The sequence below is a fragment of the Diplotaxodon limnothrissa genome, linkage group LG7 (assembly GCF_057381915.1).
Source record: "Diplotaxodon limnothrissa isolate DT_005_m linkage group LG7, D_limnothrissa_male_GT1.1, whole genome shotgun sequence".
Lineage (NCBI taxonomy): Eukaryota > Metazoa > Chordata > Actinopteri > Cichliformes > Cichlidae > Diplotaxodon > Diplotaxodon limnothrissa.
The window spans coordinates 24,065,937-24,091,315 of NC_140602.1; the positions used below are offsets into that span (position 1 = coordinate 24,065,937).

At 39.2% G+C, this 25,379-nt stretch overlaps 1 protein-coding gene across 3 annotated transcripts in view; it reads right to left on the reverse strand.

The window, feature by feature from the left end:
- Nucleotides 1–25,379, reverse strand: part of kif21a (kinesin family member 21A) — a 57,261-nt gene that overhangs the window by 19,642 nt on the left and 12,240 nt on the right. For all 3 annotated transcript variants that reach the window (XM_085359465.1, XM_085359464.1, XM_085359463.1), the window contains exons 2-21: nt 16,846–17,068; nt 13,858–14,040; nt 12,670–12,810; nt 12,216–12,347; nt 11,879–12,049; nt 11,422–11,537; nt 10,487–10,682; nt 10,166–10,355; nt 9,964–10,030; nt 8,899–9,102; nt 7,331–7,418; nt 7,109–7,223; nt 4,523–4,711; nt 3,661–3,860; nt 3,073–3,180; nt 2,902–2,970; nt 2,611–2,756; nt 1,687–1,831; nt 1,144–1,338; nt 287–388 (exon numbers count right to left, since the gene is read on the reverse strand). In XM_085359465.1, the coding sequence (XP_085215591.1) occupies nt 287–388; nt 1,144–1,338; nt 1,687–1,831; nt 2,611–2,756; nt 2,902–2,970; nt 3,073–3,180; nt 3,661–3,860; nt 4,523–4,711; nt 7,109–7,223; nt 7,331–7,418; nt 8,899–9,102; nt 9,964–10,030; nt 10,166–10,355; nt 10,487–10,682; nt 11,422–11,537; nt 11,879–12,049; nt 12,216–12,347; nt 12,670–12,810; nt 13,858–14,040; nt 16,846–17,068 (2,980 nt within the window). The remainder of the gene's footprint in view (nt 1–286; nt 389–1,143; nt 1,339–1,686; nt 1,832–2,610; nt 2,757–2,901; nt 2,971–3,072; nt 3,181–3,660; nt 3,861–4,522; nt 4,712–7,108; nt 7,224–7,330; nt 7,419–8,898; nt 9,103–9,963; nt 10,031–10,165; nt 10,356–10,486; nt 10,683–11,421; nt 11,538–11,878; nt 12,050–12,215; nt 12,348–12,669; nt 12,811–13,857; nt 14,041–16,845; nt 17,069–25,379) is intronic.

A 25,379-nucleotide genomic window follows, 5' to 3' on the forward strand; every position in this document is an offset into this window, starting at 1 on the left:
TTTGAAAGGCGCATTTCAAATAAAATGTATAATTATTATTATTATCATCATCTTCTCCCCCTGGTCGCTTACAACCCACCTACAGTCAACTGGTGTCCTACAGTTTCTGTTACTATACAACTGCATTTCTTTCTACATACAGAGGTTTCTACTATTTTGCACATAAAAGACACGTAAGCTAAATAACATCTATGTATAATCATGTTTGTTGTATGTTATTCATAAGGAGAGGAAATGGTGATGTTTTCACTGAACAGGTGTGATTTCTCTTTCTGAAGGAGGGTACCTTGTTAATTGCCATTGACATGAAGTGATCAAGGAGAAAACGAGCCTCTGTCAGTGTACAAGAACCAATCACAGCAGAGACGTCCACAGAATCACCCTCCTCCTGGGAGAAAGAAAAAGTAACATTTGAAGACCATAGTTAACAGAAATGAAATTTAATTTCCAACCTTGTTAACATGCCCATATGTTGTTTATTATGTGCTACAACGCATATTTTTAGCAAAATAATCAGAGAAAGCCAACTTTTTCTCTTGGAACTGGAGTCCACGGTACTTCAGGCACTGTGTTTGTGCTATGAAGTTGTTGTTACAGTTTCAGTATTGACTCTCTCATAGTTTTCCTGACAGTAAAAATGTGTATGGGCTCTCCTGAGTTAGAGTGAAACACCCTTTATACAGCTTAAAAAAGAAGAAATACAAAAGAAGAAACTATTTTAAATCAAAGATATATTCTTTCAAATTTACTCTTCAGTCAGCAAGTGCTAAGAACGCTGAATTTCAGCTGATTGTGACATAATGAAGGTCATTCACGTTCCACAGTCTATCCATTTCTTTTATATAGATGGTATCTGGCGACCTCCCCTCTGCCCAAGTTTTGACACCTCACTATATAATCAACAAAGATGCAATTTGACGACCAGTTTGAACAGTTTCCAGGTTTTTCCCGAGGGTCGTCCTATTAATCTGTATAGGCAGAGATCACCATCACTAACTGCTGATTCACACCCGGTCGTTTTATTCTGGAAGCAGGCCTGAAAACATCTCAGTTCAGGAAAAAAAGGCTTAAAACAAGCTAAACAACCCGTCTGAGGTTTTCAATATCTGGCTGCCAATTTCCAGAATCAGCAGGCTCTCTCACCTTGGTTTCCTCCATCTGCATGATGTTGGCCTGACAATCTGCAATACTGTCATTAATATAATCAATGTTGGCTGTCAATGCTTCCACTTCCTCATTGATGGGAAGAACAGTCTTCTCTGCCTCTGGCCCCTCTCTGAGCAGCCGGTCCCTCTTCCTGAGGACCTTCTCCTTGCGCTTGGTGAGCTCCTCCCTTTGCTGTGTGTTAAAAATGAAACAAATTCTTATATATTTTCAATCACTGAGTCATTTCTGAATATGGGAAAAGTCACAGACGATGATTAAATTAACCTAAAGCAATGACATGTTCTTTGAAGCTCATTGATAAGGAAACACACAAGGATGCAGAGCAATATTAAATGAAACAACTGTTTTTGCTGCATTACGCTTAACAACAGCCACAAGGTCATAGATTTTAAAATTTCCCTACTGAAGATAAAAGAACAATTTAATGTCTTCCAGGCGTCTAGCAAGATATCTTTTAGGTCTTTCTCCTGATCTGCTAACATTCAAAATCTATACAACTGTCCTGCTTTAGGTTTTTACCTTGAGAAGGCGGTTCATGTCGGTTTCCATGTTAGAGATGGTCATCCTCTGCATGATGACATCAGAGATACGCCGCTCCAGGGACTGCCATTTGTTGCGAGCCATTCTGGTGCTGTAAACACTTCCTGTGCGCCTGTAAGAAGACCTGTACATGCAGCATCACTCATCAGTAAACTGTCCAATTAATACAGCCACTTATTTAACACCTAAATGTACAAATCCAGGGAGAATGTAGAAAGTGATTAAGAAACCCTCCATCGACAACAACTCAAATGTTCACATTGTGTGCATTTTAAAGTGGATTTGGACTTTTAGCTTAACATAATTTAGGATTAGTGAAGTGTTTCAACTATTTATCCTTTTAGGATATTTAATTAGTACACATTTTAAGAATTTATCAAATATATAGATTTTTTTATTCATTCTGACAGCTAAAAGTTTTACATAATAGCCATCCGTGTGTTAATACTTTAAACTACTAACCGTATGTTTTACCTAATAACATTCATCTGTTTATCTTTCATTTCATGCGGTCAGCTTATACTTGTAACCGTTTATCCATACTTTTATCCACCAATTCAACTCTAAAGCTATACTGTTAATAAGAATTTCAACTGCTAGCCACAGTTTTGCCTAGATCTTTGGGCAGCACGGTCGTGCCATCCAGGGACATTTTTGAAGTTTAAAGTCTTGTTTAGATTAGATGATCTTTCCCTGCAGCAATCTCCTGGGGTACTAATCACAGATGCAAATAACTGAAGAAGAGATTTAGGTTTCATTTTATGAAATGAGGCAGGTAGGGTGTTCACTGTTTCCTGAAAATTTCTGCAATGTGTACATCTCAGAACCTTCCTTCCAGCCGGCCTCTTTAAAAAAGTAAAAAATTATGCACTCAAGCAAACATTTGCGTGCACACAGACTCACCAAGTGCCATTGGGAGCACTGTTGCTGGAGGAGTACATGCGTCCAGAGGGGGGTCTGTGTGAGGAGTCCTGGACTGGTTCTGGAAGATTGACCTTTCGGATCACCTTACCCGAGGTAGGCCTGACCTGCCTCCTCAGAGCTGTCACCTGACACACAGAGCTTACTTGTCACACCAAAAAATGTGTAAACACAACATATACCGGACATATGCTTGCATCTACAGTCTCACAAGTACAATTAAAAAAGTTCAATCTGCTTCCTCTGTCAGAAATATTTTTTGATGCCTCTCACCTCCTCAGTCTTCCTCCTCAGAATAAGTTCCTGCTGTCTTTTCTGAGCTTCCAATAACTTCAGCTGATGCTGAGGAGGAAACATGAATATAGTATCATCAAAGAAAGTAATGAAACTCGTGGCACAGACCGTGATATAACTGCAGAAGTTTATAAACTGACTGTTACTAACCTCCTGCTTGCGCTGGTCCTTCTTCAAAGAAGCTATTTCTCGGTTTCTGCGAGACTCGTTCATCCTGTTCTTCTCCTGTTGCTCCTTCATCTGCTTCATAAGACGGACCTGGATAGATCATATTAAACAATATTGGGCTTAGTAACAGCACACATGTAAACTAGAGAGCCCGCATCTCCAGTTTACATGAGTGTCATATCTGGTACAGTTATATACAACAACAACAACAACAACAACAATCTTTATTTATAGAGCAAATTTAAAAGCCAAGGGCATGCCAAAGTGCTTTACATAAAAGAATAAAACAATAAAACAATTAACACTATAACATCAGAGTCATATAAGTGTGGAATTATGTTCACAGGTAAAAACCACTAATAAGAGTAAACTATAGCACATAGCTATAGCAAAGTAAAGCTGTACCATCAACACAGTGATAGAGAACATAGACAACGCAAGACAAACAGAAAAATTAATAGAATAACTCACTGCAAACAAGGCCAGGATTTAACTGGTAGAAAAAGCAAGTTCAAACAGATATGTTTTAAGCCGTGATTTAAAAGATTGAAATATCTCCTTAGTCCATACCTTAGTCCTCTTCATTTCTGCCACATCCATCTGAAGCTTCTTCAGCTGTTTCTCGTACTGTGATTGGTTCTTGAGTAGGCGGGCATGCTCCTTCTGGGCCGACTGGAGCTTTTGAAGCTCCTTGTTCATGATGCTCAGCTTCTTCTCATATTCAGCCTTGATTTTGCGAGCCTTATCCTCTGTACCAGTTTCTACTGAACCTGAAAATATTCAGAAAAAATATAATACTATAACATTTTTTAAATCCAACACTGCTGTGGGACATGCTCCCCCAGCTGTGTGTGCCTGGCTATCTGCAGGTGGACTAACTGAAATCTCAACATTAGGCTACTAAAAATAAAAATTAATTAATTAAAAATACAAAACAGATTTTGTTTCGTGGAAACCTACCTGGAGAAAGTGTTCGTGAACAGAATCACACTTTAACTTTGCAGACAACATGTTTTACACACAGTTGGTCAACTAGTGTGTGTGTGTGTGTGTGTGTGTGTGTGTGTGTGTGTGTGTGCGCGCGTGTGCTTTTTAACAAAACTAATAAGTCTGGCTTTAAAATCCATTCTTTTAAAATCCGTCTCAGACAAACTTTGATGTATTAACTGTCCCCATCTGCCAGCACACGTTCATAAACAGGTTTTTCATTACTAAAGAAAAACAAAGGCTCAGATCAAATAAGTATATACTTTCTGTTTGAGATTGAAATAAGATGATCAGAGGCAGAGATATGATGAACCAAACCCACAAGTGCCTCCTGGTGGATGATTTTATCCAAACTGTCAGAGCACATGTAAATAAATTATGTCACACACTGCAGTGCTCTCCCCTCTGACTGATATGTGACCTCCCACTTCCCTCGCCGTCTTACTCATGTTTTGGAGGACGCGGTCTCTCTCCAGCTGGGTGTCTCGGATCTTGCACTGCAGCATCATCAGCTTCTGTTCGTACTGCTGTTTCAGTGTGTGTAGACGCCGCTGGCTGTTCTCCAGTTCATCAATCAGCTTCTGCTTGATGGCAATCTCACAGGTGATGTTGGCCAGATCTGCCTGGTAATTCTCTGTGAGACACCGACGAGCTGATTAAGTATCGACATCCACAGGTACAGGCATAAATCCCAAGCAGTTCTTGTATATTGTTGTTAGAAGATCCATTTAAATAATCTTGGATTACACATAGTCAGGTTTCATTTGTTTAGTCCCAAGTTCAACTTGAAAACTGAAAAGAAGTGAAAGAAAATTAATTTGTACTACTTCATATTTTATCTTAGAAAAGGTGTTTTTGCCCACCTGAAAACATGAAATGCTAAACCTAAAAAAGTTTTAGGCAGAGCCTAAAGACCATCACAAGCAATTACATCAAATTATGTTTTTGTAAACTAGTTTTGTTAATTGAGTAATTGGGTCTTAATTTATGTAAGCAGACATTTTTGTTTTGCTCACTGCCCTTCATGCATATACCCCTCAAAGTCTGGGAGTGAGTATATGCATAAAGGGCAGTATATTCTATAATGAGCCATGTAAAACCCAGAAAAACAGGACGTAACCAGGAGTTTGTACTTGAATTTTTACACTGTCTAATATTACAATTTGTATCTGTTTGGAAGCCTAAAAACAAAAAATGCTCCTTACAAGAAGCACTGTGAGCACAAACCCCCACCAAGGCAGTTCATTGTCTGCACAATGTTTACTTTTAAGGGAATAGCATTGTATTTTCTTTATATTCAATTTGGTTTGTTCTTTTTAAACATAGATTAAAAAGTTTGCAGCTGTTTTTACTGCACTACAAAGTGCAGCCTTTTTAAAATGGTATTTGTCCTGTTGAAGCTCACTTTAATAAACCTGACATAATTCTCAGTACAATTTTTCATTTACATGGATTCATTGACTTGGAAATACTTTCTTCAACTTGAAAGAAAAGCAGATGTGTAATGTAAAAGTGAGGTCAGAGGTCAAATGTGACATGATATTTGGATACAAACTATAACGCGAGATTTAGAATTCCCATATGTTCTTCCCAATATTCCTTTATGTTGTCAATAGAAACAATGACAGTATGAAAGAGTTTTACACAGCTCTATGTAGCATTATTATCACTATGATTTTAAAATAAATGATTGACCTTGAAAGAGAGGTCAGAGGTCAAATGTGGCATGATATTTTAAATCTTTATACGGTACATTTTGTATGTTCACAATACAGATCACGCCTGTAAAAACACACTTTGTAAGGCCAACAAATTATTAAGCTGACTTAGGGCTGTTCGATATATATCGGATGACAATATAAAAACGTCTATCGTTTCATTTTACGCTATCGTTTGTTTCGTGGTGTCGCAAAATAAACTGTTCACGGCAATATTTTTTCATCGTTGTGATGGTCACTGTAGTGGCTTTATTAATTTCTTAAAGTTCTCTCTTTCTCTTATATTTAATATAACCACACTACCGACGGACAAGCGCCTGTTTTTATGCGTTGTGGTTGGCAACAACGATGGTAACAGCATCGCGTGTCTGCTTGTTTATGTTTCACATAAACCTTTCACAATAAAGCTCAAGATCCTGTTGAGACTTTTCAAAATAAACGGAATCACGTGAAAGAGCAGATTATTTACGGATGAGAATTAAAAAAGAGCCGCCAGGTGGTAAAAAATAAACCTTAGACTCAAACATTAGAACAGGCTTTTCCCCGCAGCACGCCGTGTAATAAATACTCACAAAGAAAACGGCGGCCTTTACAACTTATGTCTAAAAATGTATAGTTTCATGCATCTGTTAAAACACTGGAGTCCAGCTACATGACGCGCAGCTGGAAACACTTCCTGCAAGACGAGCTGCCTGAGATTCACAGAATTTACAGAAAATTTTACATTTTTGTGATTTGTATCGTTATCGGGATGATAGAATTCTTATATTGGGATATGAGATTTTGGTCATATCGCACAGCCCTAAGCTGACTTTAAAGACCTTGGTGGATGTAAGGCAAGTTTCAGTGGATAGTTAACATGACCCTACTCTATCCCAACAAAGTTTGATCAAAATTCATTCAAAACCTTGAGCTACTGTGTGTATAGGCACGTGCAAATGCCACCAAAAACGTCACTTTCTTGGTAAAGGTAATAAGCACCTCAATGAGAATGAACAGAATGAGAGAAAATTCTCAGGTCACTCAGAAGAAAACTATCACATGAACAGTGGGTTCTCAAAGGTTTAATGATTTAGATGGCCGGCCTATGAGTGAGGGTCACAAGTATAAAGAGAACTTCAAACACATTTAAACAGGGTTCATAACATGTCTGTTTTCAGTTGCTAATGTACTGAATTTAAACGAGATCTCGTGTAACCAGCTGGCTCAAAATCTTCCATCTGAATGGGGGGAAAAAGGGGGTCGAAGCTTACAAGTGACACTTTAAAGACAGTTTCATTAAATCAATAAAAAGAAAAATTCATGCAGGATACCTTTTTCATCTGACTCTGAGTCAGAGTCATCAGAGCTCTCCTCTACATCCATCTCTTCCTCCTCCTCTTCTTCCTCTTCCTCTCCCTCCTCATGGTCACTGCCATCCTGGACCTCCTACAGCATAAAACAAATACCTTTTTATTTCAAAGTACTAGTTAGTACACTGTATATACGAGGTTGATTATATAAATAATGGAGGAACATAATGAAGTCCGTCATACCATTTCCGTGTCCTCACTGGCCCTCTCTGTCATTTCCTTCTCTGTACCCTTTTCTTGCTCATTGTCAGGAACTTCTTCTTTGTTGACGCTGAAAGATTTAAAAGACGTTGTAATCAGTTTTCCATTTGTAATGTAAGAAGAGAACTTGGAAGCTTTTTCTGCAGGAAGTGGATTGCACGTTAATCTGCTGGCAATAAAGAAACGTTCATTTTCTGGATAAACGCAGTAGTAAGTAACATATCTGTGCATGGCATCTTTAACATCAGGGAAAACACTGTCTTTTTGGCAAAGAAGCTTTTTGACTGGTTTCACCACAATGCAAGGTTTAGTTTCCAATGACTCGATTGCTGCAGACACTCGTCTCTGTGAGAAAACATAAACAAGTCTTACACAGTGAGACTTAGATAAGACCACAAAATATAAGTTGGGATTGCTCCAATTTTATAAGCTTGATTGTGCAAAAGACAGTATTTTTAAACAAAAGAAGGGAGGCATCTCATCAGGCTGGTCAAAACTGGCAAAGTAAAGAAGCATGGAAGGAAAATGCAGTACGAAAAATAAATGTTTTAACCAAATCCATGAAGCAGATCTGTTGGATAAATATTTTATCCAAACTCGGGGGGTTAGCAATGCTAAGGTAGCATTTCACACAAAAAACACCCGGGTAAAGTGATCAAAAAGAAAATAAAAGATTAATACAGATTTTTTGTCATCCAGCCTTAGATTGTTTGAAAATAGGAGATTAAAGCTTATTAAGTGGCAAAACTGTGTTTCAGGGAGGTGATGTGCTTTGACAGTAGTATGTTTCACGTCAGAGCAGGGAAATACCTGCCCAAACATAAACAATAAAATTAAAATAAAGTGCTGAATTATGGGGAAGCATGGGAATGGCAACAGGAGGGTGGAAGCTCTGACAAACCTGGCATCCTCAACCTCTTCCACCACCACCTCCTCCCTTTCCTCCCTCTCTCTCTCCTCCAACAGCAGCTGGAGTCTTCAGGGAGGGTCAAAGGGTCAAACGAGAGAAGGAAGCAAGAGATGAACAAAGGAAGAATGGAGGGAAGACTGGTCAGAGGAAGCTCTGCACTGAAAACCACACCTTTAATCCACCTTTCAGCCCCCGAAGTGCCCCCGGGGCAGCTCTGAGTTAAAAAAAAAAAATAAAACCTGAGCCTGCGATCAATCTGCTGTGTTTGCTTGCACTGAAATTTACAGTGCAGCGACAGTACAGCACTACCAGAGAACTAACGACTGAAAACATAAAGCTGATGTGTTTATGTGTATAAATGAAGTCAAATGTTTATAAATTATTCAATAAGTTATTTGTGGCTTTTAAGTGTCCTCGTTCCAATATACAAAGACGAACCTTTGAAACAAGTCAAACTGACCTCTGGGTAACGCAATCATGCCTTTGGAAAATTATGAATGGTTTAGGATAAATAAAAATGCCATTCCAGTATGAAACTCACTCAAATATATGCACGACTGTAGTAAAACATTCAACAGAGCCAATCCTCAAAACCATTTAAAAACAACAAGAACTTCGCTCTGTTCACTGTCACAGTTACCTTTTCTTCTTCTTCTTTTCTCGTTTCTTCAGTTTCTCCAGATCTTTCTTAGCGAGTTCGATAATGTCAGCAGTCTCCTTCTCGGGGGCCAGAAGAGTGGAGGAAAAGGAGCTGGACCCTCCAAAGAACGACTGACGGTTGGAGGCACGGGACAGATTCTTCCTCAAATTCTCACTGACAGCCTCGCTCTCCAGGAGTTTTGCCCTGAGGATAGCATCAAGACACCGACAGATTGTAATACAGAGCCTTCACTGTGTCTCTAGATTTGGTCCCTCACAAATGAATTTCATCTGTAATATAAATGTGTTTAAAGGCTTAAAACAAGGCTTGTGTTTAACACTGTAGATATTCAACCCCACTGTGGTGCCCCCTAAAGAGAGCAGCCGAAATAACAATGTTCAGTCTCATTGCCAATTATGAAAGTCCACTAAAACACTTCATATTTCATATAATCAGGTTGAATCTTTTTAAACAGGTTGTTTAAAGAAGTATTTTTATCGCCATTTAAATCAATGAACAGAATGATTTTATTACAACTGTGTGCACCGTTTGTGCACTGCTGCAGTTTCAGACAACATTGCTTTCCCCTCTGAAGATACCGTGTCACCAGTGTGGCTAATTCTATTTTTTCCAGCCTACTATTTATAACATCGTTACAAAATATTTCAATAAAAAGTTCTCTTCTCCCGTGCTAATTTAATCTCTACCTTTTCATTTTATCCGTGTCTACTGTATTTTAGTATTTAGTCTAAATGTTTGAACCATCCCAAGTCTGTTTTTGTTGCAGAAAAAGAAATGACGGTTTAGTTTCATCCAGACTGAGATCAGAAAAAGCTCTGGAGTTTGGTCCGCACTGAGATCCTGGGAAGGTTTCACAGGTGTTATATTGACTGGGATCAAAAGTCCAGACCAAAACACTTGAACTGTGATCTCACATGTCATCAAACATTTCAGGGTAGTGACTGTTAAAAGAATGAGGTAGTCTTAATGTTTATGAGTACAGGAGGCGAAAACATACAGGAAAAGGTCAAAAATGAACAAGGGAATAAATCGGAATTCGTTTACCGAAGGTCTTCAATCTCTTTAATGTAACTCTGAATCATGTTTCCAATTTCCTCTGTGCCTCCTTCACCTGTAAGAGAAACATGATAAGAGTAATGAAGGGAAAAAAGGCACATCATGCATTAACTCTGACTAGAGCGGCACAATATAAAAACAAAAACCCAACAACTCTCTGCTTAAACTAATTCATAAGTTTGATGCATACCTGCACGGGCGAGGGTCTGGTTGGCCTGGTCACTGAGCAGCTGGGTGAGTCGTGCCCGCTGGGCATCGATGGTCTCCTGCATGGCCTTCACCCTCACCCTCAGGTTGCTGTTCTCTGTCTGCAGCATGGAGTTTTCGTGGAACATGTCACTCAAGCTTTCCACACCGTCCTCACCCACCAAACGTTTACCCTGCAGGGGGGGCAAAAACAATATAGTTTGTTGTAAAAAGTTTAATTTTTTTGACATGCCACGTGGGTTTTTTCTCCTTCCATTTTACATAAGGCTCATCCCTGTCCTTTAAATTCCTCCCGTCTTCTCACCGTCTTGTACTCCATGAGCTCCATCTGCAGTCGAGCTATTTCCGTCCTCAGAGCGCTGATCTGCTGGCTGGCCTTGTCCTGGTTCACCATCACCTTGTTCTTGATGTTCCGTGCTCTGTTCGCGTACTTTAATGTGTTCAAAGTTTCCATGAAGTCACGGTCAGATGGACTGATGCATGCAATCATCACTGTTTGGCTGAGAAAGAAGAAAGTGACATTTCATAATTTATTTTCACACATGATCTCCACACAGTATTGGAATTATGACACTGTGGGACACTGCACCTAGTAGTTATTTCTTACATTAACATAAGAGATAAAATGTTTGAGATGTTCTCACTAATGGAAATTGTTTGGTGAGGTCAGAGAAGGAAATTATGCAGAAAAATCTAGTGTGTGGGTATCCACACCCAGGCATCTCCCACAGTTAACAGTTTTGTATCCATCTAATTAGCTGGGGTGGGTTTTTTTCCATTTTGACTTTTCATCTTCAATTTAGTTTTAGTTAGTTTCCATGGTGGATTATCTTGTTTTAGTTTAGTTTTTATTTGTTTCAGTGTTAGTTTTTAGTGGCTTTAATCATTATTGCATGCACACATTCATCACTGACTCAGGCAAGCTCTAAGAATTTTTTTTCCAAACTAACAAACACTAAAACTAATGATATTTTCTCTATATCTTTATTTTTATTTCCAAGTTCTCAAAATTGTTCCAGGTAGTTTCAATTCTTTTAAACAAGTCTAGCTTTTATTTTAATTGCTTTTCCCCCACATCTACTTTTAGTTCAGTTTTAATTAAATATACTGTAACAGCACTGGTTCTCATCATCTTATACTGTTGTTTGATGATATTCGGTTGAAATCGTTGCCGTATCAGAAACAAATCAAGACAAAATGTTTTTATGAGGAAAAAGCTCAAATCTGTGGTCCTCTGACCTGTTTCCTCCTAATGAGTCCTGCAGGAGTCGGGTGAGTTTGGAGTCTCTGTAAGGCACATGTGAGGCCCGCTTGCTCCGGTCACCCAGAGCACTGATTACATTCCCCAGGGCGAGCTGGTCAAAAAGACAGGAGACAAAGGGAGACAGGATGTCATAGAGAGGCAACAATTTGCTATCAGTCCATTTGTAGAGTTACAGTTAACACTTTTAGCACTACTTTTTTTTTAGTTGCGATTTGGGTGGCCACATCCCAGAAACAGCATGTTTGTGTGGAACAACGTGGGATCCCTGGTCACTCTAACTGTGCTGACTTTGTTCAGCTGGAAATACTTCATAATTCATTCATTTTTGAATTTAAGTATATTTGTAAAGTCTGCCACCAGATGGCAGTATATCATTAGACTTTGAAGTCTTTGCTGCCTCACAAATCCTGGTGCAAGAACAGGCAGACTCACCAGTCCACAGTTAATGGAGATGCCCTCTTTGGCTCGATCACCCGTCGCTCCGGTTCTTTTCAGCCGCTCCGAACCGGCCAAGTCCACAAAGTGAAACTTGGCCGTCAGTGTCTCATACTCGTCCATCTCAGAGTTACCGTTGGTGACTCGATTATCAGTGTCATTTTCTTGCTGTGTAAAAATCATGCATGTAAATACACTCAGTGACAGCAGCATGTACACACAGATTTTTTTACCCCCAACAATCATTGATAATAAAAAGGAGAAAAAAAAAGGAAAGAAATGATATTATTGATAAGATCTAACAGACATGATTTGCAGTGATTTATTGACGTACATTGTCAGAGGCACAGACGCGGACTTGGCACAGGTGGATGGTGAAGATGGCATGAGATCGGGAGCTTTGGACGTTCATCTGAGTGCTGGCTGTGGTGCGAGACAGAGCCCCCAGTTTCAGGCACTGCATCATCTACAGAGTCAGGCAGAGCATTAAATATTAATACAATGGTTGAACCCACTTTGAAACATTTGGTGCAAAAAACAACAGCAAAGTCACAAAACAAAGTGCAGTGCTAAAAATATATTTATACTGAATATATGAAGCTTTACTCCAGTAACGCTTGTAGCAGTGCAAAGGTTTATACCCAAGAGTACTGAGTAAATCTTTGATACCAACCTACACACATTTTGTCTTGGGGATGTTTTGTTTTAGAATAAACTGATGCTTAAAGGGAAATCAATGATGTCGCGCTGAACACCTGCATAACAGTGCAACACATAATCTGTGTTACCTCAGCCTCGGAGGACACCGTCCGTGTGGTCACTCCCACTGTGTAGATTCCACCGTTGGCATCTTCATGGATCTTAATGTGAGATTTCTGCTTCATGTCTCGAGTTGAGTCAAAGAGGTCCAGAACTTCCTCGTTGTAAAGCTGCAGGAAGACGCAAGAAAATATTTCAAACTAGTAGGAACAAAAGATTATTCTGTGATTGCTGTGTCGTTTCTGTCTACTACCCTATATTATTATCAATGTTTGCTGTTCTCAGATCTCTTGAAGAGATTCTGAGATCAAGCGTCTCATTATGTAAAAATCAGAACGGAAAAGTTGAATAACTTACAAATTGCAAAAATGCCAGTGGGTGTTATGTCTTTCATACTGTGTACAGGCCAAACAATAAGTTACAGCAGCCCGTACAGTAAACAGCCCTGAGAGGTGAAAGCAATGAGTGTACAGTGAAAGACTCACTGCTCATTAAGGTCACTGCTTTTAGCACACTGTGATCACTGAAGGTGAGTCAAATAACAGAATCAGCTATTTTAAATCAACTCTGCTCTCATTTTGATTATGGCAGTAAAACAGAGCGTTTCATTAGCTACATATTAAAACGTTTTTAGAAAATATCTCTTGAACCACTAAACGACTGAGAAAAAAAGCAGTATACGTTTCACAATATTGGGTCTAAATGATATATAGACATCTCATCCACTGCCAAACAGCTTGGAGCTTTCATTCTCTCTCTTTTTTGTTAAACTTAAAGCAGCTACCAGTAGTTTTAAGGTAATCTGCACCATCTAGTAACTTTTGAAGCCTTAGATCTAAAACGACATCTTATTTGCCATGTGTGACCATCACCATTATACTGCCTCCCCAGCTCAAGATGAGCCTGATGGCCTAGCACAACTGTCAAGTCACATCATCCCTATTAACTCTATCCAGAGACAGACCTTCTATCACCCCCAACCTGCCCCATAACACCTCCTAATCCCACCGACGACAGCTGCTGCAGTGGCAGTGTGGATATTTTCAAATGACTGAGCACCATGTCAAAGCCTGTTAAACCAGCGGTGTCAACAATATTAGCCTGACCCATGACACTGGAAAGTTTAAGAAATGTGTGTTTTCATTTACTGGGTTAAATTTTGACAACAACAAAAAACAGGTTAAAAAAAAAAAAAAAGCTGGAAAGTGGGTGTGTACCTCGAGGAACTGTGCGTTGATTTTAAACTCTGGTACAGGACGTCCCTGCTCCTGGGCGGTCCGCCGGCGCTCTTCAATGCCCTTGAAGAGGTGGTGGACAGCACGGGGGATGATACCCAGCTCTTCGTCTGCTATGTTGACATCGAAGCCAGTCCCCATGGTGTACGTCTTCCCTGAACCAGTCTGGATGGAAAGGGAAGAATAAATATAATAACCGCACACATGGCATTCAGACTGGCCTTCCTGATGACCACGGAAAGCTTTCAAACGTCAAAATTTGCAGAACTTTTAGTTCTGAGAAACATTTTTACTAGACTGATTTATCGCTTTTATTTTATTACAGTGTGTCCTGTTTTAAACTTGTAAAGCTGTCAGCTGCGATCAGTTTCATTTTCCTTCTGTACTGCTAGTAGTAACGTATTATGTTGTGTGATAAAGAGCTGTTACTACTTGCTACTTAGTAAAGCAGAAGTAAAGCATCTCCAATAACTGTTAACTTCACATATCTGTTTAGCAGTTTTTACTTTGAGCTCACAGAGCACTTTGGCTGATTTCTTTAAACAGTAGGGAGCTTTTTTGTGCACATGTCATGTTTTCCACTGGTGTTTCCTCTTTCTGGACATTTACCAGAATGCTGAAATTAACATTAAATATTCAAGTGTGAGCATCGATAATGGATGAGCCCAATGAAAAAAAAGAAAAAAAAAGAAACTCGAAAAAACAAAAACAAATAAAAGAAATCTTGCTCTGTTCATATTTTTAAACCTCTGAGGACCAAATCATCATAAGTGGTAACCATGGTAAGGATGGCCCTCAAAAACTAATGTATTACACATTACTCAGTTCTTTATTTAAAGTAACCTGTCACTCTGTAAAATGACCTGAATTGCACTGCAGCATAATTATCAGTTAACAATAGAAACCTTTTTGGCTTTGCATTAGCATGGTGCCTCTGTAGATGCTTGCAAAGATTCAGTGTTAGCAGAGCTCAGTTTGCACAGTGTCTGTTAACTAATTCTGAAAGCACTGGAAAAAATCCATTACGTTTTACACTACAAAATGAGCAGTGTATTTACATTGGAGCTATAAATGAAGCAGGTTCTAGTCCAGGTAAACTTTGCAACTCTGAAAAGTGCCATCTTGTGGCTGCATTTGCTCAGTGAGTTTTACAATCCTACTGACAAAAACATAAAACATTCTGCTGTATTTCACACAGTTTCTTAAAACTAAGCCAGGGTACTGAAGATTCAAAAGTGCTTTAAATATCACTGATTTATTCTCTTTCCTCAACATCAATGCCGTCTGTTTATTTCTGTAACCCAGTCTAGCTGAGTTCTTGTGATGCAGCCGAGTGGGTCGGTCTAAATCTAGATTAGTGCCTCTAAAGCCTAAGAGGCAAGCAGATCTGATCTGGGACAAACCAACCGCTGTGTGCGCTTAATGTGTGGATGTGCTTTGAGAAGTAGGCCAACATTGAGAGAAGCTGTTACTAGGGAGATCCAGGTTAATATGGACACACATTAAAGATGTATATCTGTCTACAAGGTGTGTGCGCTTCACTTCTCTACTGAATCGTATGCAGCAGGAGCTCTGCTGCTAAAGAAACCCGAGTTGTAGGGGGGATGAAGGGGGACCAGAAACTACAGGTTATTTCCATGTAATGGAAATGCTGAAAAAGAAAAACATTTTTAAAAGGCTGGAACTCGTTTTTAGTATTAATTAAACATGATATTGAAAATGAGTGAAAGTGAGAACTACTTACTTCAGGTAAAATTTTAAAAATAAATTTTTAAAACAGTAAAAATTTACAAAAACAATTTCACCAACCCCAGCATGTTAAAATAAAAAGTCCAACAACAATCTAATATCTGAAAGGTTTTGAGGTAGACAACAAATATTTGGCACAAAGTTAAAAATGATTGTGCTTTATGTAACCGTTTAAAAAGACAAGGAAAAAAAACAACATCAAAACATCAAGCTTTGTCTACAAAATTTCAATTTATTGTGCGTAAAGCTTCCTTTGTTAAAAAGTAACTAGCCAAATTGTGACTTTTCGGGTTAGATTTCTTGGTACTTTGTGGATAGATTTAACGACAAGAATACATAGCCATCACCACTAATTTTTTTTCAGTGTTTGATTTTACAGCTGACGATGCAACTGGTTGCCGTCGGTGCTACCACTCAGCCTCCTAGCACATATACCCATGGCATCAATTTCAAAATCCTTCGTCACCATGTTCTCGTTTTATTGCATTCACAAGATTTTCAGAAAACTTGATATTTGACCTTGTTGTCAAGGCCACTGGGATTTAATCTTGTCCAACACTTTTAGCAGATGCTCCTATGGTATCAATTTCAAAATCCCATATTCGCAGATTCTCCAGTTATTGCACTTTGCAAATTTGGGTGTCCCCGCCACCCGCCTGCCAGCGGGGTGACAACAATACCCCCATCAGCCTTTTATGGCTAAGGAATAAAACAAAGTTATCAATACCTTACAAAGCTTTATAATGGCAGTATCGCTGGCAGTGATTATGTAAACATCAGTGGCAAATACTCAATGTAATGGAAATATTCTGCTTTTCTTTTTCTTAGTTTGTCATTTGTGATGAATGTAAACAGTAAACATGGCCAAATCTTTAAATAAAAAGACCAGCGTAAAGAACCAGTATAAGATGAATAAGATTTTTTTTTTAACTGCAAATCATAGAAAAATGTCTATTTTACTGCACTTTTTCCAGTTATGATGCAGATGCACAAATGAGCACAAATCAGTTTTTGAGCAGTGGAAACAGGCCTTTTTTTTTTTCTGAGTATCAACTTGCAAGATTATAAGTCAGATAAAGAGGGTCAGAGGAGCTCACATGATTTCAAATGCAGATTTTAACAGCCAAATATATTAGTTAACAAGAGAGTATTGTGCATAAAAGACCAGGGACCAGGAACACCAGCAGTGCTGCAGTTTTGACACCAAGGACAAAGACTTGCCTGTCCATATGCAAACACAGTGGCATTGTAGCCCTCGAAACAGCCTTCGATCAGCTTCTCTGTGCAGGTACCGTAGATGGTCTCCTGCTGCGAGTCCATGTCAAACACAAAGTCATAGGTGAAGGCCTTGTCTTTCCCCAGGATCACCTGAGGCTCTCCAGGCATCACATACGTACAGATGTGACATCCCTCAATCTTCTCCCTGGCCAGCTGAGGACGAATCCTGCAGAAAATCCAGAAACAGTGATTAGGCTCTGCCAGGTTTCCTTGTTTCTGTGTACAATAGTGCTAAAAGTTCTATATGACTCGGGCAAAATGCTCCTTTCAGTTAATACAAAGAGAAAAAAAAAAGCCATCAGAAATGTGAAAGGGATGCATTACATCGTCACACAAATTCTGACCCTTCTAGGCCAGGATTCTTTCAGCACCATGTCTCACCTGGGTTGCAGGTCACTGTAATATGACCAATTAGAAAAACATTCATCACAAATCTCCAGAAGGAGAGATGTCTCCAGAAAACCATCTCTCCTTTATGCAGAACCAGCCTCAGGGCAGCCATCTGCCAAGACCACTTGAGGTTGAAGAGAGTAATTAGTTCTGCACTTCTGTATAGGTTAGCACAATCATGCTACACAAGAAAGTAAACAGAAGATCAAAGTGCTGTACAGGGATATTATGGCACCTTCTCATTAACAACACACATCTGCATGACATTAAAAAAAGGCATGCAAAAGCTGTGGTTCAAACTGTTCATCTTAACCAAAATTCATCTTAAATCTGTGCACAAGCCACACGTTGTTCTTTTTCAATAGGTAGATCACAGGGACATAGTGGATTAAACATAATCACATCAGCGATAGATGTGTGGATCTGCAGGGACAGGGTCAACACTCTGGATCCTATTGTGACCCAGTATTTTGATCTGTAAAATATGCCAGCTGGGTAAATCTGTGCTTTAGTGTGTCTGTGTGAGCGCATGACAGAACTGCTGTGGTTTTGGCCAACTGAAATCTGGCAGGGATTAACTAGAGTAATGCGAGTGTGGAAGAGTAAGACAAGGTAGACAGTAGCACTGTGTGTGCTCATTGTGCATTTAAAATGAGCATTTCTTTCTTTGTTGAAAGAACAGTACAGCACACACACACCACATATCCACAGAGGGCGTGAATTCAAGGACAAACACAAACGGCAGCACTTATTTAATGGTTGGTCAGTCAGTCAGTTTGGTATGTAGGCAGGCAGGTCGGTTGATTGATAACAGGGCGCTGTTAAAATGCTAAGCAAAGAAGCTATACCGAATGACAGCAACATCAAGAAGAACGAACAGGAGAAGCTCAAGAAATGTCAAGGGCTGAGAGAAGAACTCAAGATGTGGAAGGTGAAGGCAACCGTGGTCCAAGCGGTATTCGGAGCCCTCGGTGCAGTGGAGGACCTGAGCAGGGCAAGTGGCAGTTCTAGGAATCGCAAAGATACTGCACAGGACCCTCAAGCTCCGAGGCCTCTGGTTAGAGGACCCGAGCTTGAAGGATAAAAACCGCCTCGCAGGGCGAGAGAGGAATTTCTCTTTTAAACCATCGTAGTGGGAAACTGTTACTTACAGCCCAACATAGAATAAGTACTGATCTTGACCATCTAATCTTGGAGAAACTTTCTTCCATTGGTTTTGAAACAATTCTAAGAAATAGGGCTATTTTACTGAAAAAAATAACTATAATTATGAATTAAAAACAACAACAACCAAGCTTTATTCGTCACATACACAATGATTACACACACATACAACATGCAGTGAAATGTTTTGTGTCCGAGCTGTGGACAGGCTGCAGACGTGGCCACGCCATTCCAGGGTTTGGTTTTTAACATGGGGGTCTAGCCAGGACCCTTACTGGATACTGGGGGGGGGGGGGTCCCCCACCCCAAAGGTGTGCAGTCTTACCACTACACTATCCAGCTGCTGAAAATGGCTGGATAAATGATAGATAGATGAAAATAGGATTAAAGACAACCCTCCAAATGTGATCCCTAAATCTGATATGTTTGCCATTTTTCCATTTCAGACAACTTTTTAATGGCTGATAATAAAAATGTAAAAAGAAAAGAAGAAGGTTTAAGGGAAATGCTCTTCAACTGCAAGAGTAAATAAATACATGAGAAATGAAAGTTGAAATGTTTGGCAAACCTGTTTATGTTTCATATATATACACGTTTCACATTATATGAGTAAGGCTCTACCAGACGTCTCCTTTTAACATGCTCATATTTTTCACTAAATAATTTCTGGGCTTATCAGTCAGAATCTGATGTTCTTATGTAAGGTTTCAGCTTCTACAACATAAAAAAACCCAAGTAATTTCAGTCTATGTTCTGCGCATGTTCAATATGGACCAAAAGAGACACTTTTTCCAAGCGGTTCTTTAGACAAATTCTCTTCATGGGTTCAGCTCACGAACAAGCTTGGGAGAAAAGCACCTGACAGCAGGCTTGCCAGTCCTGAGTGGATAAGGGCCTTATTGTGCCTCTGAGTTCGGGGGAAAACAATACTGTGAAGGGACTACAGTGCAACCATTGTGTCCGCCTGTGTGACAGTGGATCCCAGCACTGACACCAACGCCACGGCTGCAGGATTACACGGCCAGATGGAGGCGAGGGAGGAGAGGTAATGTCCTGTAAGAAGGTCATGCAATGTTGGTGAATAATGAACAAAATGGTCACAGATGTGTACACAGGCAAAAGATGCTTCGCTTGCTGGGACGCTTTTTCATTTGACTGTTTTGATTAAAGCTTCTCAGGTTCTCAGATTTCTTACTGCATCAGTTTTCAGGCGACTGATTTTGTTTGTAGCCACAGAATTTTTTTGAGATCCTAGTGCTACGTTATCAGTGCATAGCACTGAAATACATGAAAAAAGACTTTTAAAAAAAATCTGTGAGTACTCTGAATTTCAATAAGCTGCATGAAAAATGCTCCTTCTACAACCCACAGACCAAACAGCGTTTTTGTGGAAGAGTCCACAACAGTCAAGCCTGAGTGTGGTGCCTCAGATCAGTGTCACATTCACCGTTTTGTGACACGTGCCATTGTGTGTCTGCTGAGAGTGCACTGACGTGCAGAGGTATTTTGGGAACACCAAAAAAGCCTCAGCAGACAGTTTTGGCTGCACTTTGTCTTCTCCTCTGGTCACCATTTGACGCAGTAGAGGAGGATCCATTGTACGTCACAAACCCAAGCGGTTAAAACAGAACTGTCATGGATCCACATAGCAGGAGCAGCCGGAGCAGTGTGTGGCTTCAGGAGATTATGAGGTTCTGCTTTAACTGCACAGTTTGTCTGCACAGTACGTAGAAAGTAACTGAAATGTAGCCTGAAAGTTGCAAATCCTATTTACTCTACAGATATGTAATTGTCCCAGTTAGCCTAAGTGTAAATATGTTTTTAAAAATCTGCCTCAGAAGAGCAACTGAGATACAGAAGCTGGTGTTGCTGCATGTCATCCATGCTCAAAATACAAACCCTGTGTAAGCAAGAGTGCACCAGCCCATGCTACCTTTCAGAGTTAAAGCTCGTGCTCTATTGTATTCATGTCATGTTGCTGTCTTAATGCACAATATGTAATCCTAGTCAGAAAATCGATTAAATTCCGTGTCAAATTTACCGTATTTAACCAATTACATGTTTCCAAGGCCACACGGGGTGGGTGGGGGGTATCTTTGTTGCAGATAATTTAACTCACTAATTGGGTGTGTAATCCTGTCTCTCTGAATACCCTGGGAATCTGATGACATTTCCTAAATTAACTCTGCATTTCATCTGCGCCATCAGGATTTCAGCATTAATATTATACACAGTTATGTTCAATTTTTTTTTCAGAATTATATTCAAACTTGTGTATTAGAACAAATAACTAGCCACCATCTTAGCAATAACAGGTAATTAAAACAAAAAAAGAACTTTTTTGTTGTTTTACTGCTTATAGTCCCAGATATACAGTATATTACTGTGATTGTGCTATTTTTGTGTAGGTGAATTTGACATTAAGAACTTATTAACCTTACTGCTTCAATAGGAGTTAAGAGGGTAGCTCTAGATTGTTTCTCATTAAACGCACTTAATCAAGAGATCAGCAAGTGTGACCTCTTCTGTGAAAGCAGATGTTTTGGCAGTTTGCTTGTGTGGAGCACTCGGTTGCATGTTATCACAAGACACCAGCAATGATCTTAAAGATGTTTCTGTTGCTGCCCATAAATCTGGGAATAGTTATTAAAGCCATTTCCACCAATCTGAAGTCTATTATTCTGCAGCAAGAAAGAGGATTTAAAAGCGGTAAATATTCAGGAGAGGTGTCCCAGGAAAATCATCATAAGCTCAGTGCTCACAGAATGACCAAAAACCCAAGAGCTCCAGATCAGATTCTTCAGACTTCAGTTAACATTTAAAATGTTAAAGTTGGAGAGAGTACAATTTACGAAAGACTGAACAAGTATTGCTTTTTTGGAAATATTGCTTGGAGAAAAGTCAGCTGCAGTTTGCAAAGTTGCACCTTAAACCCCAAGACTTTTGGAAATTTGTCCTTCGGATAAAAGACACCAAAGTGGAGATGTTTGACCATGATGCACAGCGGGACATTTAGAGAAAACCAAACACAGCACATCAGCACAAACACCTCATACCCACCAACATATCAAGCACAGTGGTAGAAGGGTGATGATTTGAACTTATTTTGTAGTCACATGTCCCCCAATCGTTGCGGTGACCACCAAGGTTTTTCAAAGGTCCAATTAAAAACCCAACTAAACTACTATAGACCTTGAGAGCTGAGCATAAAAGAATGCCTGCAGCTGAGATCTGAAGATATAAAGATGAGTGGCCCAAAAGGCCTCCACAGATAACAGACTGATAGTCTTACAGCAATTTACATCATATTATTGCTGCTAAAGGTCCTGCAAGCTACTGAATCACAGTCTGTATTTAGTTTTTCACACCATGCTTCTGCATTAATTTCTGAGGATATTTAATAGAAAAAAAATGTTGGACTAATAAATATACACTAAGCACTGATTACACATTCATCCTTTAAAAATATACAGGAGCGGGCACTGGTTTGTGGAAGCTGCCATGTCACTCACCTAGACCACTGTCTTGAATACAGTGGCCAGGATGGGGACTGTCATTTTACCTAAACGTGTTTTATGTATGTGGCTTGAGATCAGCCACAAACATAAAAGTATGCCTTATAAATTATTCTAATTCAAGGATCACATACAAATCACACTCTCTCTGGCAAACAGTTTGATTAAATTCTTAGATCATATGAGTTTATTTGGCAAGTATTAGACTTCAATATGACAGTTGGATCCACCTGAAAGACAGCTTCACTAACGTATACTGAACTGTATGACTGAATGATTACATTTATACTTCCACACATTCACACGCTGCCAGCATTCAGCTATGAATACTGGATCACGCCCAAACCTGCTACCACACCCCGAATCCCTGGAACTGCCACCAAATCACATTTTCACTGCTACTTAATAAATCATTAAAGGTGCTGCATATCACCTTTCTTTAAAAGGAGGGATGGAGTGCATAAATGTGTAATTGTCTGCCTGTGTAGGACTCCACAAAGTCATTTCACTTTCACCAAAACCTTAAGTTTTAATTTTGGCTGTCTGAAAAAAAAAGTTTAAATGAGATAAATGGTATTAAATTCATGCAATTCCTGCACAACTTTATGCAAGGATTAGTGGTCATTTTTTAATGGTCCCATTTCCTTTTAGTAATCTTATTTCTCAAATGCACACTCCATCTTAGTTTTTGAGGAAAAACACAGTAATCCTTAGTAATTCAAACACAGACAAAGGTCAAAGCTAAGATAAAACTAAAACACCCTCACAATGGTTGTTGTAGATGGGTGAGTGAACAGGCCAGAATTTTATATGGAGATTTGCTGAGGACAGCAGCGTAGCTGCTTCAGATGATGTCACCTGCAACTGGGCTCGTCAAAGCTTCCATGTCCTTCACAGAGGAGACAATTATGCCTGTGTGAATGGCTGGGAAAAGCAGGACGTGCAGAGGACAAAAGTGGTAGCGGGGGGGGGAGACAGGCTGGTGGCTACATGCCTTCTTATGGTTGTAAACAGAGTAATGAAGCACTGGTTAGTTTAACATTGAATTGCTTTGAGACAGTTTTCATTAGCTTCCTTTATCAGCTCTGAAATATCACTCCTGCACCACCAGGGTGGGGTCCACCTTCTCTAAGCAAGCTCAGAACTAGCCAGGCAAGTTGAAAATAACAGGAACACAAATTGAATTCCTTTGAAGCTCTTTGCTGTCATTTAGAAATACACTTGTATGTGTGTAGGCCTTTCTATGACAATAGCAAAAATCACCTGAACCCAAAGATTTAAAGCAAACCAGGTAATTCTCAAAATCTGCAAATACACTACCTTTCATGCATTGTCTTGCTTTAGGTGGAGATGTGTGTAAAGCTCTTTGTTTCGTGCTTGTGCAGATTTATGTTACTTTCCTTCTACTTTATAGAAAAGGGTTTCATGGTGAAGCTCTTACCAAACCAGATATTTTGTACAATTCAAAAAGCCTACCAGCAATTTTAAAGTTCATCAGTTAACCGTTTCTATATTGTGTGTAAACTAAAAGATGATGATGCTGAAAACCTGTGTAGGCCTAACTTTTTGCACATGGACAGCTAAACAAATGAACCAATCCACAATGACGTTGTTATCAATTAAATCTTACCATTTGAGTTAGCTACAAGCATTTTCTCCGTGTAAACATGCTGCATGCTGGCAGAGGTTGCATATTATTACACTTACATGCAAGTAATCAACTCTGCAGTACAGGGATTAAAGCTAAAGCTCTGCTGGTTTGTGCAGGGAAATTGAGAGGCTGACTACATATTTAAAGATATTTTTAACGCAGCTGGAGCAGCAATTATATCTGGCCTTCACCAAAATTAAAAACCTGCGAGAGAGACTTCACTGCAGAAATGAGACATTGGTAGGCAGCAGTGGATGTTACATTCCATCTTTTTCACTTTATGCCTACTGTAGGCATGTTGGCTTACCACCTCAAATGAAGGAGGTGGTAACCAAACAAAGCATTTAAAGAAAACTACCGTAACAATGCACGATAAATGCTTGAAAAAGGTCCTGGGCAGCTTCTATTTGGAGAATCGTTTTAAAGAGTCCCACAGTACAATGAGAAAGTGCATTTTTACCATCAAAAAAACTCCAGAAGTGCTTTCATGCTCTGCCCATTCAGCCTGACGGGACCACCTACAGCACCAGACAAAGAGCTGAGAGCAGCATCTACTTTAGACATAATACTAGGCCAGAGAGGAGGGGGAAAAAAATAAAAAATTATATATATATATATATATATATATATATATATATATATATAAATAAAATTTTGACATCTTACAGCAAGACACAAATCCATCACTAGCAATGTTATTTTTATATATATATATATATATATATATATATATATACACTCACACACACATTCTGGACTATGCATGACAATAAAGGGCTGGTGGGTGGTGGGGGTTGCCATGGTGACCAGTAATAGAGGCAAAGAATTAAAGTCATAATCCGATCACAGCAGGATATAATGCTGGTCTGGTCGACCGAAAGATGCCAGGAGGAGGGGCAACAGAAAGAGACTCAGCATCTCGTGGCAGTCATCAAAGACTTGAGGATGAGGTTAAATTGCTACCGGCCCAAGAAATTAGGCAAGAATATTTTCTCTGTCTACAGTGCTCAAGAAATTTATTAGGCCACCACCAAATATAAGGTTTATGACACAACTGCCCTAATTTAACAGTACTGTTAATTAAAAAAAAAAAAAAAAAAAAAAAAATTATACATACATACATACATACATACATACATACCTGTAATTGTTAATCCACCAGTATATGCAAGCTCTTTAAATGGAATTATATTTTTCATACTAAAATATACATTTTTATCTTTAATGCTACCAAATACATTTAAAATGTACTGTTACACTGAAAGGGGTAAAACTAGAAAAGCAAAAAATTATTTTTAGAAAGATATTAAGAAATTACAAATTGGTACATTTGAGTTTTCTTGATTTTGTGACACATTAGTTAAGTCCTATTCATCCTCACCACTGTAGCCCAAGCATGAGAAATACCAGTCTACCGACCACTGGGATCATTTTCCCTATTTCAACTTTTAAAACTCAGCCAAGCCCAAAGTAAGAAAGCATTAATTCCACAAGGAGTTGCTGATGGGAAATTAAGTGTATTTTATTATGGTGTGATGCATGAATTAGCCCAAAGCTAAGTTGAGACAAAAGGCTGGCTTCTGTTTAAATTTACTGGCCTGACTCCTACATTTTATCTAAATATGTTTATGAGGATAAAAACAGAAAATAATAAAATAAGGAATTTTCATTTTTCAAAAAGCGTTACAATTATCGTACTACAGTAGTACGATAATTGTAACGTTTTTTGAAGAGTCCCATGGTGGAGGACTCCCTTG